Source organism: Apodemus sylvaticus, chromosome 7 (assembly GCF_947179515.1).
Source record: "Apodemus sylvaticus chromosome 7, mApoSyl1.1, whole genome shotgun sequence".
Taxonomy (NCBI): domain Eukaryota; kingdom Metazoa; phylum Chordata; class Mammalia; order Rodentia; family Muridae; genus Apodemus; species Apodemus sylvaticus.
In genome coordinates this window covers 64,689,791-64,705,431 of record NC_067478.1, presented here as the reverse complement: position 1 = coordinate 64,705,431, position 15,641 = coordinate 64,689,791, and the positions used below count along the sequence as shown (strand labels likewise).

The following is a 15,641-nucleotide window of genomic DNA, read 5'->3' as shown; positions in this document are numbered from 1 at the left end:
AGCACTGTCCCAGAGTTCAGTCCCAGGGATCGGACACCTCTTCTGGCCTCTTCAAGCACTATACACTTATGTGGTACTTATGCAGGCAAAACACCCAAGACTTTTACAAACATAAAATAAATCTTTTAAAAAAGGAACAGATGGGTTGTGAATACAGCTCAGTTGCTAAAATGCTTTGCTTAGCTTGCACTAAGCCCTGGACTGGATCCCCAGCACTGTATAAACCAGGCCTGGTGGTGCAGAGGTGGAGGTGGAGAATCTGAGGGTCACCATAATCTTTTGCTTTGAGATTTTTTTGATTGAGAACAGGATAACTGACACCTTGTCTAAATAAATAAATAAATGAATAAAAAGAAAAATAAGTTTAAGTGCTGAATAACATATATTTTCTCAGAAAGGCCAGCACTCCTAGAATGGGGAGGGAAGCTCTTTATATCTACTGTATGCTAGTATTTTTATAAAAAAATAAAAATTACACACACCGCTGGGCGGTGGTGGCGCACGCCTGTAGTCCCCAGCACTCTGGGAGGCAGAGGCAGGCGGATTTCTGAGTTTGAGGCCAGCTTGGTCTACAGAGTGAGTTCCAGGACAGCCAGGGCTATACAGAGAAACCCTGTCTTGAAAAAAACAAATCCAAAAAACAAAACAAAACAAATACACCATTTATATTTGTGTGCATTAAATATAGAAAAAATATTGAAGAAATCAGTACCCAGGAAAAAATAATAGGATCGTGTCTTCTATCTTTTGTTTTCTTTCTTTTTTTCTTTCTTTTTTTTTTTAAAGATTTATTTATTATATGCAAGTACACTGTAGCTGTCTTCAGATGCACCAGAAGAGGGCATCAGATCTCTTTACGGATGGTTGTGAGCCACCATGTGGGTGCTGGTGGTTTGAACTCATGACCTTTGGAAGAGCAGTCGGTGCTCTTACCCACAGAGCCATCTCTCCAGTCCCCCCCCCCCCTTTTTTTGTTTTCTTTCTTGTCTTCTATCTTTTGGAGCTTACTAGTACTGGTGTGGCAGACTCATGTGTTCACCAATAAACAGAAACTCCCTAAGCTCACGGCCTTCTGAAAAGCAGTGCCCACTGGAGAGCTTACTACATTCTCCTCAGCCTGTGGACTGCTTCAGAAAGCTAACATCAGGAGAACAGAAAAAAAGGAAGAGGCTGGAAAAATAAAGCGCCCTGAAAGTATACATGGAAGGTTCGGAAGAAGTCGGTGGGAGCAGACGGAGGCACTCGAGAGCAGTGGGCAGGGTGTAGAGTGGAGGTGGGCGAGCACACTGGAAGGCAGGCAGCCCTGAAGGTGAAATCAGACTCACCGGTCAACGCCTCCCAGGAGGGAGCAGAGGTCTGCGCTGAGGATGGAAGGCAGCATGTCATAGCGGCGGTCCGCTAGGTAGTAAGTGGTGGCCCTGGAATGACAAGTGACGTAACTGACCTTCGGCAGCCCCCGTAGAACTGCTGACGGTGTGAGCTGCGGGAGGTAAACAGCGAGAGCAGGGGTGGATCCCCCTGGGGCTACTGCTCTTCATAATGCAGAGCTGCTGCCTAATGAAATGGCTCCCGTGAGCCCACTTGACCAAGTCGAACTGCTTTAGCTGAATATTCCTCCACTGATGTAGAAAGTAAAAGTGACACATATCTTGGTTGTATGAGAAAAATGGTGGCATAATGATCTAGCATCGATACAGAATGCTGTATTACATGTGAAAATTTACTCATCTTAACTTTGGAGGAAACAAACGATGGGTAAAAGGTTAAGAAAGGACACAAACTAATCAAGGTACTATTTTCTAGAAGGTGTGACTTCAGGGGTTACCTTGTTCTAGCTTCAACGTCGATGTAAGAGTTGGGGGCCACAAAGTGTGTGACGTCAGCGATGTGGACCCCGAGCTCCAGGTTGCCATTATTCAAGGTTCTGACTGAGAGCGTGTCATCCACATCTTCGCAACCTTTGGGGTCGATGCTGAACACAAGGTGGGTGTCCCTCAGGTCCCTCCGTTCTTGCTCTTCTTGGGGACTCACTTTCCAAGGGTTTTCTGGTGTGTTCACTGGCATCTCACACATCTGCACCACAGACCAAATAGTCAGAAACCCAAGCACCACAAGGATCTGTAAAAACCCAGTCTCTTCAGAGGGGCTGGAGAAATGGCTCAGAGGTTAAGAGCAATGGCTACTCTCCCAGAGGACCCAGGTTCAATTCTCAGCACCCACACGAAGGCTCACAACTATCTGTAACCCTAGTCCCTGGCGTTCCTATGTCTTCTTCTGGCCTCTTCAGACATCAGGCAGCCATGAAGACACCATTTATCATGTTTCTTGAGACAGAGTAATTGTACACTAGCCTGGCATGCTCCACTGATGCCAGACTGGATGGCCATCAAACCCTATGGGTCTCTTTTCTGTTTCCTTTCTCAGAACTAGGACTATTACAAGCATGTGTCAGGGTCACTGTTCCCAGATTTTTAAGTGGGTTCTGGTTGGAACTCAGACCATCATGATTGCATAGTGGGTACTTTACTAAGTATCTGCCCAGCCTTATTTGCCTTCTTTTGAGTAGTAGCTGTTCATTAGGTGCCTCACAAGTGTCAGGCTCTGGGAAGTCAGGAGTCAGCAGAAAAGACCACACTGAACACCTTACAGTCTGCTAGGAAATGTCCCATGACTTCTGACAGCCTCATCAGCTATGGGGAGTTGGGCAGAGGAAGAATGAACAGGTAATACTGACAGATGCATTGCATCCTGCTTCCACGTGAACCCGGAGTTGAGCTTTTAACTCAAGTCAAGCCCTGGGGAGAAAAAAAATCTACACGATTCCTCCAAATAAAAGCTTATTTATTAAGGATAATTTAAACAAGACTAATCTGGGGCATTTTCCCCTGTGATAGCCTGTTCAAGTCATCAGTCTGAGGCTAAGCAGGCAGCCCTGGGAAGCCTAGCTCCACCCTGGGAAGCCTAGCTCCTACTTCAGTTTAGACTCAGTTTCACTAAGAGGGCCAAGCAAGCCAACAAATAATTTCAGAAACTAATGTTAAACATAAAAATTTAATTATATAAAATATTTTAAACTTAATAATGTAAAATAGTTTACAATATTTTCTTATTGTGACTCCTGTTCTGTCAGAAGCTATAATGAAAATAGGAACACCAAAATACTCTTGATGGTAATTCACACTGGGGGAACATTTTTCTGGAAAACTATCTGCCAATACATAACAAACCTATTTAAATTTTTTATGCCCTTTGGTTTGGTGATTTAACTTTAAGGATGGCATTCCAAGGGGATGATCAAAAAGAATAAAAAAAGGCAACACTGATTTAAAAAATGTTTCAAGTAACATTTTTTTCCTAATACTGAAAAATTAAACACTACTGATGTCCAAAAATTGAGAAATGTTTAAGCAAACTAGGGTAAATTAATTTCAGTAATTTGTCTTAACTACTAAAAATAAGTAGGCTATGTCGCTATGTAGAAACCATTTTAAGTGAGAAGGGCAGACAGAACATAAGTGCACACACCAGCTATGCCCACGAGAGTAATAACGGAGATTTGTGGGACTGTGAGACCTCAGTGATGGAGCCACTGCTGCTTTATGCTCACTGAGCTGTGGGTTTTTTCTGTAAAGGTTCAGAGCCCATCTCATAATGAGTCTACTTTTTGACCCATCCATCTCTAGTTGGGGCAGAGCTCGGCTGGGTCTGTCAAGAAGATGTGCGGGGTGGGTGTGGTACAGGACTAGAATAGTGCAGGATGGGTGTGGTGTAGGATGGGCGTGGTGTAGGATGGGTATGGTGAAGGACAGGGGTGGTAGTGCTACACTTCAATTCCTGCACTTCACTGGCAAAGGAAACTGGACCTCTGATTCCCAGACCAGCCAGGGCTACATAGCATTACTTTGTCTCAAAACAATAAATAAAAAAACTGAGGAGGAGAGAGGAGGAGGAGGAGGAGAGAGGAGAAGGAGGAGAGAAGGGTGATGGACACTGGGGGTGGGCACTGACTTCAAGACCCTGACATGTCATTTTAAGCACAGCTGGAAAATATAAAACTTTGGGAGCTGTGAGGCTGTAAGAAACTCCGTCTATTCTAGGAGTTGGCCTGTTTAGCCGGTGGGTTGGTGCACAGGATGGCATCTTCTCAGGGATGGGGAGAAGCCTCAGTGAGTATTGGGCTCGCCATACAAACACGAGGACCCTTAGCTCCCACACAAAAAGCTGGGAGCATCAGGACACCTGTAATCCCAGGGCTGAGGAGGTGAGGCAGGAGGATCTTGGACGCTCGACTGCTCCCGCCTTACTGGTTTAGTGAACTGCACATTCAGTGTGAGATTCTGTCTCAAAAAATGAGGTGGAAGGGCTGGAGAGATAGCTCAGCAGTTAAGGGCATTTGATGCTTTTTCAAAGGACCCAAGTTTGATTCCCAGCACCCATGTCAGCTTATAATAGCCAGATCCAAGGGATCCAACATCCTGTTCTAGCTTCCCAAGTGGATATACACTCATAGACACATACATACAAAAATAAAAATAAAGTAAGTCAGAAAGTAATTAAGGATGATGCTAGATGTTGACCTCTGGCCCCTCCATATTGCATGCACAATTATACATTCTCTCTCTCTCTCTCTCTCTCTCTGTCTGTCTCTCTCTCTGTCTCTCTCTCTCTCTCTCTGTCTCTCTCTCTCTCTCTCTCTCACACACACACACACAATTTTTCTTTCCTCAAGATTAAACAGCAACAGAACCAGAAAGAAATATACGTCTATGTCTCTGGACCAAAGGCCTCAGGGAAATCTGACCTGGGCTTCCGAGAAGGGGACCATAGAGATACTGTTCTCTACCAGGATGGTGGCAATCTCCCCTTCCAGATCACCGATTCTCCCTAAGACACGCACAAAGTGTCCATTTGGATACACTGATGTTGTCTCCCAGGAATCAATGCGTACAACCACCCTGAAATCCTATGCAAAGGGAAAAAAAAATACAATGTGAACCAAAGCTGGAGTAAAGTGGCCCAATCCGAAGCATCAGACTAACCAGATATGCAGTGCAGAGAGCACACAGGCCGGCCTGCAGGGCTGATTTGGCTCTCCGCTTGTCCTTGCCACTCCAGACGGCCTGCTGCTATGCAAGCCATTGGCTCAGGCTTCAAAGGAGACATTATCTCTCTCCTTCAAACAACTGGGACAGAAAATTTAGTCTGCTAAAGAAAGCCAATTATAATACATTTCAGTTAACACTGGAAACAACCCAATACTGTAGGGTCCCAATCAACTTTTAAAGCAAGGCTGGGAGCTGGATCTCTGTGTTTATAAGCATCTCTCACAGAGGACCCGCATCAGGAGCTCCTAATCCCCTGCACTGGAGAGCCAGGAGACCTGACCCCTACTTCTGGCTTGTGCACATACCCACACACATTTACAATTAAAAATATAATAAATCTTCAAAAATAAATAAAACAACAGCCTCAATTTCTGTGGGAATTGCTTTCTAATTTCTTTTTAGTCTTAAGCTGCTCCTTGGCAGGAAAGACAAGTATCAGTGCTAGGCGGCCCTCTCCTCTGTCCAGCAATCCAGACGTCCTGAAAGCGAAGGGCAAGGGTCCCAACTGGCCTCTGGGAGTCCACAGAGAGCTTCCAGAGGCAAAGGTATGGGTTGGAGACATTCTACTCTAGTGTCTCATTTCCAGCCTGCAAAGCAGTAGGAAATGGAGTCAGCACTGCTTCCACTCTCTGCCCCAAGTAAAAGTTAATTTCTGCATTTCTTGTTTATGACCTCTCTCTGGCGCTCCAGTCCTGTACAGATAATCGATCTGTGAAGTTACACTATATCATCCCCGCAGGACATTCGGATCATATTTCTGTATCTTTCCCTGGAAGGAAGCTTGTTAGTCTTGGCAAACTGTGTGTATTGAAAGTTTCTGAGTTGGACAGCTGGATAATGTATGTTCACCCAGCTTGTCCTACACAGCTCTTTCTAGGACAATTTCTCTATGGCCTTCATTTATTAACCATGGACTCCTTAATAGATGGCTCTTATATATTTAGAATGTTTAAAAACAGTATCTCAGAGTGCCAGATACCATCAATAATTTATTTCCTCTTATGCAAAGGAAATAACGATGCTTCCTGGTGCTGCTCGAAAGCTAGCGAAGGCAGGGGCAGAACAGACGCGCGGGCGACTACCTGCAGGGCCTCTGCTTGCTGAGTGCTGATGCGGATTTTGGGGATTCTGTAATCCCACGGGGTAACCAGAATCTTCTGAGCATTTTTGCCCTGAGACTGGACCTCTTCTTTGGATGGAAACGTCACCACATAATCTCGCCAGTTCTTTTGAAGGATGCCTACCACTCGACCTTGAGGAAGACAAAAGCATAACAAGGCACTAACTGGTTAGTCATCTCCTCTCTGGGCTGAGTGAGTGGAGTGGCAAGGAAGTGAACAAGAAATGCACACCTGTTCTCAATCACACACACGGCTCAATGTGTTTGAGGGCTTGCTTTCTTAGCACTTTAAATTTGTTTTTTTAAAGATGAACAACTGAAAAAAAAACATTGTCAGCCAGGTGTACTAGTTCTTGCCTCTAATTACAGTACTAGGGAGGCAGAGGCAAGAGAATCTCTGTGAGTTCAAGGCTAGCTTGGTCTACAAAGAGAGTTCCAGGCCAGCCTGGGCTACATAGAGAGAGCCTGCCTCAAACTAAACAACAACAAAGCCCTACCAGCATTACTTTTCTGCAGAGCCCAACATGACATTCAGAATGTTCCCATGTGCCCTTCTGTCACCTCCTCCTGGAACTCAGGGCTTCGTATGCTGGAGAGGGCAATGGCTTCCATGCTGACATAGTTACTCACTGTTCTGTTGAGTGAAGGTCTCACCATGTAAATCTGGCTGTCTTGGAACTCATGTAAACCAGACTGGCCTCAAACGTCACAGAGATGTGCCTCCATCTGCTTCTCAGATGCTAGACTTAAAGGCATGTGCCACCACACCCAGCTCTTTCCAACGGTTTTTTGAGACAAGGCTGGCCTTTGTCTCCTTAGCACTGAGATAGAAGCACAGCCACGAGGCCTGGCCCTTCACCTGCCTGGTGTTTGTTTCTCTCTGCAGCCCTGGCTATCCTGGAACTCACTGTGTAGACAGGTGGGACTGAGGCTCAGGTCTGCCGGCCTCTGCCTCCCACTGTGAGGATTAGAGGTGTGCACATCCAAGCTTGGCTTTAACCCTTGCCTAGCTGCTGTGTTCCACGGTTGCCTGTGTGCTCCCAACAGCTCCGCTCTCTTGGTCCAGTGGGCAGAGCAAAGAACACATATCCCAAGTCTAATCCATAGCACCGAAGCCAGGAAAAGATAACCACAGTAGCTAAAAAGTGCTTGTTATTTTCTCCCACAAAATTTTTGTGTGTGCCTGTACATGTGTGTGTGTGTATGTGTGTGTTCAAGCTAAGAAGTCAATCTCAGGCAGATTCTTTGGGAGCCAGTAACCTTAAGTTTTGCGAGAAAGTCTCTCATTGGCCTGAAGCCCCACCTTAGGCTAAACTGGCTAGCTAGTAAGTTGTAGCAATGCTCCTGTCTCCACCTCCCCAGTGGTGTGATTACAAGCATGTGCCACTACGTCTATTTTTCAAATGTGAGTTCTCACTATCAACTGCAGGTCCTCAATGCATGCACGTTACTGACTGGGCCACCTGCCAGTCAACTCCTGTTTAAAGGACTGCCGAGAGAACACTGAGGGGCTGATGGGAGGATCCTGCTACGGGGTACCCGAGTGAGGTCTGGCTCTACAGAGGTGTGGTGGCAAGCGTGGGGAGTAGCTGCATTCAGGCCATATGCCACTGGATGTGTAAAGTAATAAGTTTAGGACAATTCCAGTCTTCTGGGCAACCCAACTCTAAGAACAAATGTTCAGTTTCCTGAGATGAGGATCATCGCAGGGACAGTAGGCTTGGGGCAGATGTCAGGAGCCTTTGCTTTTTCCAAGTTTGACAGTAATTTATATAACTTGAACAAATGATTTCCATTAAAGCATTTAAGAATTCTGAAGAATGTTGAAGAATAATTGAAGAAAAAGCAATAACAATTATCTATCTATAAACAACTCATGTTTCCTTCTTTACCCCAGCACACGTGGCTGCACGCACATTTAAACGCTAACCTTCTTCAGTACCCTGCGAACACTCCCATGCGTGCTGGTTCTGGGCGCTTTCCACAGTGAGACGTCAGGAATCTTAGAGGCAGCTTCAGGCAGAGATGTCCACTGGACATCAGGGGGAGACGCCATAAAGGCAGCCGGAGGAAGGAACCGGCTGGACACAGAGGCGAAGGCTGGACAGAGTCGAGCCTGCACCTCAGGAGACCCAGGGCAGAGCACCGTGCACCCAGGAAGCAATGGAGAGAAGAACTAGGACAGAAGCTGGGATGGGCAGACAGGTGGGCGGGAGGTGAGGGAGCCTGGGTTCCTTGGTGTCTAGAGCGGCCCATCCGAGAGCTGTCCACATGATAGGACAATGAGCACAAGGAACTGAGCAGCGTTTGGGCAGGAGGATCCTGGGAAACTGGATACAAGCCAGACCGGCAAGTGACCAAGGTTGTGCAGAACGAAAGGAGAGAAAGTGGAGGAAAAGTTAGGTAAACTGAGGCAGAGAAAAGGGGAGCCATACAATGTCCAGAGGGGATTTTTGTTTTTTTGGTCTGAAGAAGTCAGACTAAACCTGTGAGGGGTCAGGTATGGTCTTACATATTTAGGATCCTAGTGCTATGGAGGCGAAGACAGGAGGATTAACTTGAATGCAGTGAGTTTGAGGTCAGCCTAGGCTATAGGAGACCCTGTCTCAAAGAAGCCAAACAAGCCAGTACACTGTAGAAGCGAGGGCAGGTAGACGGCAGGGCACGTGTATTCAGCACGTCTGAGGTCCTAGGGTCAATCCCCACTTAGAAATGACAGCAGCGAGGCGGACTGCAGACAGGGCTCTGATAACGCAGAGGGCGTGTCTTAGTCTAGTAGCAGCAATGCTTTGTGTCCTTACAAACCATGAGCACCCAGCACCCAGGCGATGGCTCACAGACATCCATAATTCCATTCCACAGCATCCAATACCCTACTCTAGCCTCAGTGGGCAGCAGCCATGCACAACACACACACACACACACATACACACATACACAGGCAAAACACGCCTACACAGAAGAGATTACTTTTTAAAACATGGTGTGAGATAATACATATGTTAATTAGCTGTATTTAACAATTCAGCAATGTTACATAACATCACGTTATATATGATGAATATACACAATTTCCATTAAACAAACACAAAGTCAGGGCAGAATTACACTTCGGGGTGGGCTCACCTGTGGGCATGGGCTCACTTGGGGACTCCCCCGAGGCCTTGTCGTCACTGTCATTCTCACACAGGGCAGCGGTTCTTCCTTTCCACTCACTTTTGGGGAGCAGCTCCACCACTACCACATCTCCATGGATGGAGCGGTTCCGAGCCTTCGAGCCGTGGATGAGGATGTCGCTGAGCAAGCCTGCGTGCAGCAGAGAGGCCGGGTCAACGGCTGCCACGGCAGCGGCAGTGTCTCACCAGGACGCATGTCTTTTCTTTTCTTTTTTTAAAGGAGATTTATTTATTATCATATCTAAGTATACTGTGGCTGTCTTCAGACACACCAGAAGAGGGTGTCAGATCTCATTTCGGATGGTTGTGAGCCACCATGTGGTTGCTGGGAACTGAACTCAGGACCTTGGAAGAGCAGCCAGTGCTCTTAACCACTGAGACATCTCTCTAGCCCATCCAGGAGAGGCATTTCAAACGGACCACCCCTAAGTCTAATCCTTCTGCTGAGAAGTTTCCTTCTTCCAGGGAGCTGGAATGGGTGCACGGGTAGAGGGCCAGCCCGCCACAGAACGAGCAGGATCTGAGTTTGGATCTCCAGAAACCAGGCCAAATGCCAGGTGTGGGGTGCATGTCTGTTATACATGCACTTGGTGGACTGGAGGCAGGGGGATCTTGGGAGCTCACTGGCCAGTCGGTCCAGCCACAAGAGCTTCACATTCAGTGAGAGAGAGACTGTCTCAAAGAATAAGGCGGAAGATGCTGGGAAGAGAGCTCAGCCTGCCTTGTAAGCACGATAACATGAGCCCTGAACTCCAGCACCCACATAAAGGCCCGGGCACACAAACATGCAATACATCTTCCTTCTAAAGGGGAAGTCAAGGCTTCTTTCCTCTCCTCTTTCTTTCTGTGTAGACTACGTTGGCCTCAGATCTGTGATCCTCCTGCCTCAGTTTCCTGAGCTCTGGGGTTCTAGGTGCCACCATGCTTGGCTTAAACTTCTTGTATTGTGCCAGGCTGGGAGAGAACTAAGGCAGCCCCCATGCCACAGGCTGGATAATGTGCTTGTACAAGGCACCCATCAACATTTTTTTAAGTTACTACAGTTGTTGACAGTCTTACACGGGGGACATAACATATAATGACCACTCTTCACCCTTGTCTTGTTTTGACTCCTTCCCTATACCATCACTTCCTGCATGTACCTGAGCCTACACTAAGAGTTATACCCAACCCTTTCAGGGTCCTGCATAGCCAAAGGAATGGCCGGCATGAGGATGAACTACACACACAGGAGAATCGGTAGAGGGCGGATGGACAGGAGCCGTGGGAGCCACTACCTCATCTCCCTCAGTCCATTTTCACCATCAAGGGTTCCTCTTCCTCTTTACATTTCATCTTCATTTCCCCATTCTGCCTGAGATGTGATCACAGGAGAGCACACAGAGGCAGCTGAGGAATGCTTACATCACAGCCTGGGCTGCAAGCTCTGCTGCACCAGTTAGCAGCGGGGCCGTAGAGCGTGTGCTTCCTTTCCTTGTATAGCAGTTCAAGCACACCGCAACAAAGCAAAAATTAGGGCTGCAGCTGGCTACAAGGACTAGTTTAAAATCGACAGCACAGTAAGATTGTAACTACGGAGGGTGACAACCTGGTGAGAACACAAGAGAGGAGCTGGAGTGTGTGGTGAGGGCTGTGAGGCATCACCTCTATCTGCGGATGCGCCCTATGACATCTCACTTAGTGACCTGAATCTCCTTATTTATTTGAGACAGAGTCTCTCTCTCTGTAGCCCTAGCTGTCCTGGAACTCTCTTTGTAGATCAGGCTTACCTTAAATTCACTGAGATCCTGCCTCTGCCTACCAAATGCTGGGATTAAAAGCATGTGCCGGGCTGGAGAGATGGCTCAGTGGTTAAGAGCACTGACTGCTCTTCCAAAGGTCGTGAGTTCAAATCCCAGCAACCACATGGTGGCTCACAACCATCTGTAAAGAGATCTGACTCCCTCTTCTGGGGTGTGTGAACACAGTTACAGTGTGCACTTACATATAATACATAAATAAATAAATAAATAAATAAATAAATAAATCTAAAAAAAAAAAAAAAGCATGTGCCATCATTCCCAGCTTAATTTTAAAGAATTAAAAAAATAAAGTCAGAAATGATAGACAAATAGCTTAAGCAAAACCTGGGATTCAATTCCTAGTACTAATATCCCAGCCCCAAACTGTAGATAAAATAAATGGGGGGGGGGAAACCCTAAAATCCACAAGCCCGGTGTACTCAGGGCTGCATGACAATTCATACTCTCTTCACTGTATAATGTCAGAATTAAAAGGGTAACATGGAAATATATGGTTGGTACCGAACCTGAGTCCTTACTGCTGGCTCCTTGTAGGCGAACAAAAGCTTCGATCTGAGCTCTGTGCTTGTTGACATTCAGAATTCCCTAAAATCATAAGCAAAAAATCAGTGTAAACAAAGTTCTTTCCTGTCACAGATTTTAAAAAGTTATGAAATGACAATACTCCTAGCAGGCGGTGACCCCTGTCTTAACTGCTAGGGTTTCTTTTCTGGAGAATGCACTGCCAGCTTGAACCGCTCTGCAGCTGCACCAACAGGCTGGGCATGCTTGCGCCACCAAGGCTTGGAATTCATTCAGCACGGTGCACTCAGGCTTCGGACACCGGGAGAGACTTCCGAGTTGCCCATTAAAAATGCAAAATCCTCGGCAGGGTAGTTCTGAATCTTGACTGTGGTGGATGCACAAGACTGCACATAGCCACACAAGTATACAGGAAACGAATGTGGGAAAAGCAGTCAAAGCCGAGGATTACTGTATCCGAGTCCTTCTCTAAACCCCGGTAGCCCTGGGTTCTGAGGAATCACAACGAGGCCTTCCTCCAGAGGGGCAGGCAAGTGGCAAAGGAGTAAAGATAAATTCACAACCATGATGATGTTGCTGTCACCTTCATACTCTCATGAAAAACTGTATGTCTTTCCCAGTGACAGAAGGCTACTGGTATACTTGTGTGACACTTGGGCAGTTTAGAACTGGACTGCTTAGAGAAATGGCTCCCAAACGGCCTTGAGCTGGGCAGCTCTGCTGACTCACGCCTGTCCGGTGGCCAGGCATTGGACTCAGAGCCCTGCAGTGGAAGGCAAGCTGAGGAGACAAAGAATATGCTGCTTGTTCCTGCTGCCCACCCTTCGCGGCCGCCGGTACCTGGATGTAGCGCCCAGACTTGATGCCTGCTTCCAGTACTTCCAGGGGAAGGTGTTCCGGGTATTCTTTCCCATGGGTTTCCTGACTCTCACTCTCCCTTTCCCGGCGAGACTGAAGGATGGAGTCACAGAGCTCATGGGCAGCCTTTAAATCTGGCCAGAAGTTGTCCAGGTAATCCTGCGTTTAGTAATATCACAGAGAGGCACCATCAGATACTGAGTCTTCATCCCAGCATTACCACAAAACCAAGAGGGTGGGAACACTGGCATGAAGACCTGAGTTCAAACCCCAGCACCCACATAAAAAGTGTGGCTTGGCTACAGATATGCCTGTGACGCCTGTGCTGAGTGTCAAGGACTCAGAGATGGGGGGTGGGGGGTGGGGGGTGGGAGGTGGGGGTGGGGGGTGGGAGATGGGGGATGGCTGGGGTTTGTTGGCCAATAGCCCAGCTTCAGGGTAAGTAAATTATGTCAAGAGAATAAATAAGGAAGAGATAAAGCAAGACATCCAGTGTTCTCCTCTAGCCTCCTTGTATGCACCTGTATATACAGATGAACACACGGCGCGCGCGCACACACACACACACACACACACAGAGAGAGAGAGAGAGAGAGAGAGAGAGAGAGAGAGAGAGAGAGAGAGAGAGAGAGAGAGAGAAAACAATGTTTTTCCATGTATCTCACTTCTGAATATGATGGTCTACAAAGGACTTAGAGGAAAATCTATTATGTATTTTTACCTTCTTTTATTTTTCTTCGATATATTTTTTATCTACATTTCAAATGATTTCCCCTTTTTTGGCCCCCCACTCCCTGAAAGTCACATAAGCCCTCTTCCCTCCTCCCTTTTCTCTCATCCACCCCTTCCCACTTCCCTGTTCTGGATTTGCCCTATACTGCTACACTGAGTCTTTCCAGAACCAGGCCACTCCTCTGTTGTTCTTGTATATCATTTGATGTGTGGATTATGTTTTGGGTATTCCAATTTTCTAGGCTAATATCCACTTATCAGTGAGTGCATACCATGATCAATCTTTTGAGACTGGGTTACCTCACTGAATATGATGTTCTCCAGCTCCATCCATTTGTCTAAGAATTTCATGAATTCATTGTTTCTAATGGCTGAATAGTACTCCATTGTGTATATATAAAACATTTTTTGCATCCATTCTTCCATTGAGGGATACCTGGGTTCTTTCCAGCTTCTGGCTATTATAAATAGGGCTGCTATGAACATAGTGGAGGTAGTTTTACCTTCTTATATGTGATTTCAACTCAATTTGAGGCTAAAATACATCATCCTCTTTTCTCAAATTATCAAGGAGAGAAAACATCCTTCTGTGGAGGCCAGCATTTCTCCTGTTAATGTCTCATCCCCCAAGAGGGTCTGTGCACACTACTGTGAGCATGGCGACTCTGCTCCTGTCACTTATCACCATGTTTTTGTTAGGAAACAACCTCTTCATGAAGAATTTATCATCTTGGTTCTTTGCATCTAACTTCAAGTCCCCAAAGAAATCTGTGTCCCTGCTCATCCGAGCTTGCCAGTCTCTCTTTTTTCCTACTGTCATTCACCTCTGTGGGGACCTTGGTCACACAGTCTGCTCAAGAGCTGCTCTACAAAATAAAACTGTCCTATACTACTGGACTACAAAGAAAAGTAATTCTCAAAAAAGTAGAAAAATGTAATTTTAGTCAACTGTCCTCTGCGGGAACAAGACATGATATATTGCAACAGAAAAACCAAGTGACACTGTCATTAATATCTGGTGCCCCTGGAATTCTCTGGCACTCCAGAACACATTTTTATAGCACAGTCAAGAAAATTCTATTGGCAAATCTTTAGCAATTCATGCACATGGGAACCCTTATGGAATCTACAATTCAAAATCAAGCTGGACATTCTATAAACTGACAGGGATAATGGAAGCTGTGTTTTGGCTTTTGCATTAGAAAATGCAATCAGCCAGTAGATTTGATTGGCCAACTGGACAGACAGGCGAGACTGGCCATCTATGGAAAGACTAACAGTCAGCCTGATCTCTCGAAAGGTTCTGAAGAGATAGGAAGAAGGTGTTGCTTTGACAGGCTAAAGCAACTGCCACTGATAAAATGCCATGTCTGTGAGCCGACAGCCTTCACATAAATGATGCCACATCTCAACTCTGTCGAGTGCTCCTACTCTTGCTCACGCTCTATCCCATGTGGAAGAATGAGGGGGCTGGCTCTCAAGACTGGCTTGAGGGGCTAGGGAAGAGGCTCAGTTGGTCAGATGCTTGTTTAGAATGTGTGAAGCCCTGGTTTGATTGCCAGCATCACAGAAACTGAATGGTGGTACACACCTGTAATCCTGGCACTCAAGTCTCCACTTTCCATGGGAAGAGCAGAAGTTCAAGGTCATCCTTACCTACACAGGAATGTCTGTCTGGTGTACATGGCCTTGGGGGGAAAAAGCAGATTTTTATATGTATGTATGTATGTATGTATGCATGTATGTATGTACGTACATATGTATATGTGTATATATATTATACATATACATATATATAATATATATATTACACACATACACATATGTATATATGTATATACATATATATATATATATATATATATGCACGGGGAGGGGGGGGGAAGAAAGAAAGAGATACGGAGGAGATTAGATTTAAAACAGTTTGTTTTAAACTAACTTTGTGTGTGCTGGAAATCATTAGCAGATAGAAATCTGGGAGGCAGTTCAACAAGTGGCTAAAAGCTTCAGAGCCTGATTCTAGGGACCAATTCCAGCTTTGCCATTTAGTAGCAGATGCCTGTGGGCAGGTGACTTAGTTTCTCCGTGCTTCATTTGCGTTAGTAATCAGATGGCATAGTGGCCTACCTCACTGAGTTGTTCAAGAATTGAAGGAAATAGCACACTTATTTATATTACTATTATGTAACATATTTATGCTTGCCCTGGAAACATGGTGGGTTTTTTTTCTTTTCTTTCTTTTTTTTTTTTTTTTTTTTTTTTTTTTTTTTTTTTGGTTTTTTTGGATTTTGGTTTTTTCAAGACAGGGTTTCTCTGTATAGCCCTG

General features: G+C 45.9%; 1 protein-coding gene across 1 annotated transcript in view; it reads right to left on the bottom strand.

Moving 5' to 3' along the window:
• Dis3l (DIS3 like exosome 3'-5' exoribonuclease) overlaps window positions 1-15,641 on the bottom strand; it is a 38,673-nt gene that overhangs the window by 8,450 nt on the left and 14,582 nt on the right. The window contains 7 exon segments of the mRNA XM_052188052.1: window positions 1,326-1,418; window positions 1,826-2,073; window positions 4,802-4,963; window positions 6,188-6,357; window positions 9,352-9,531; window positions 11,710-11,788; window positions 12,566-12,742. Coding sequence (XP_052044012.1) covers window positions 1,326-1,418; window positions 1,826-2,073; window positions 4,802-4,963; window positions 6,188-6,357; window positions 9,352-9,531; window positions 11,710-11,788; window positions 12,566-12,742 — 1,109 coding nt within the window.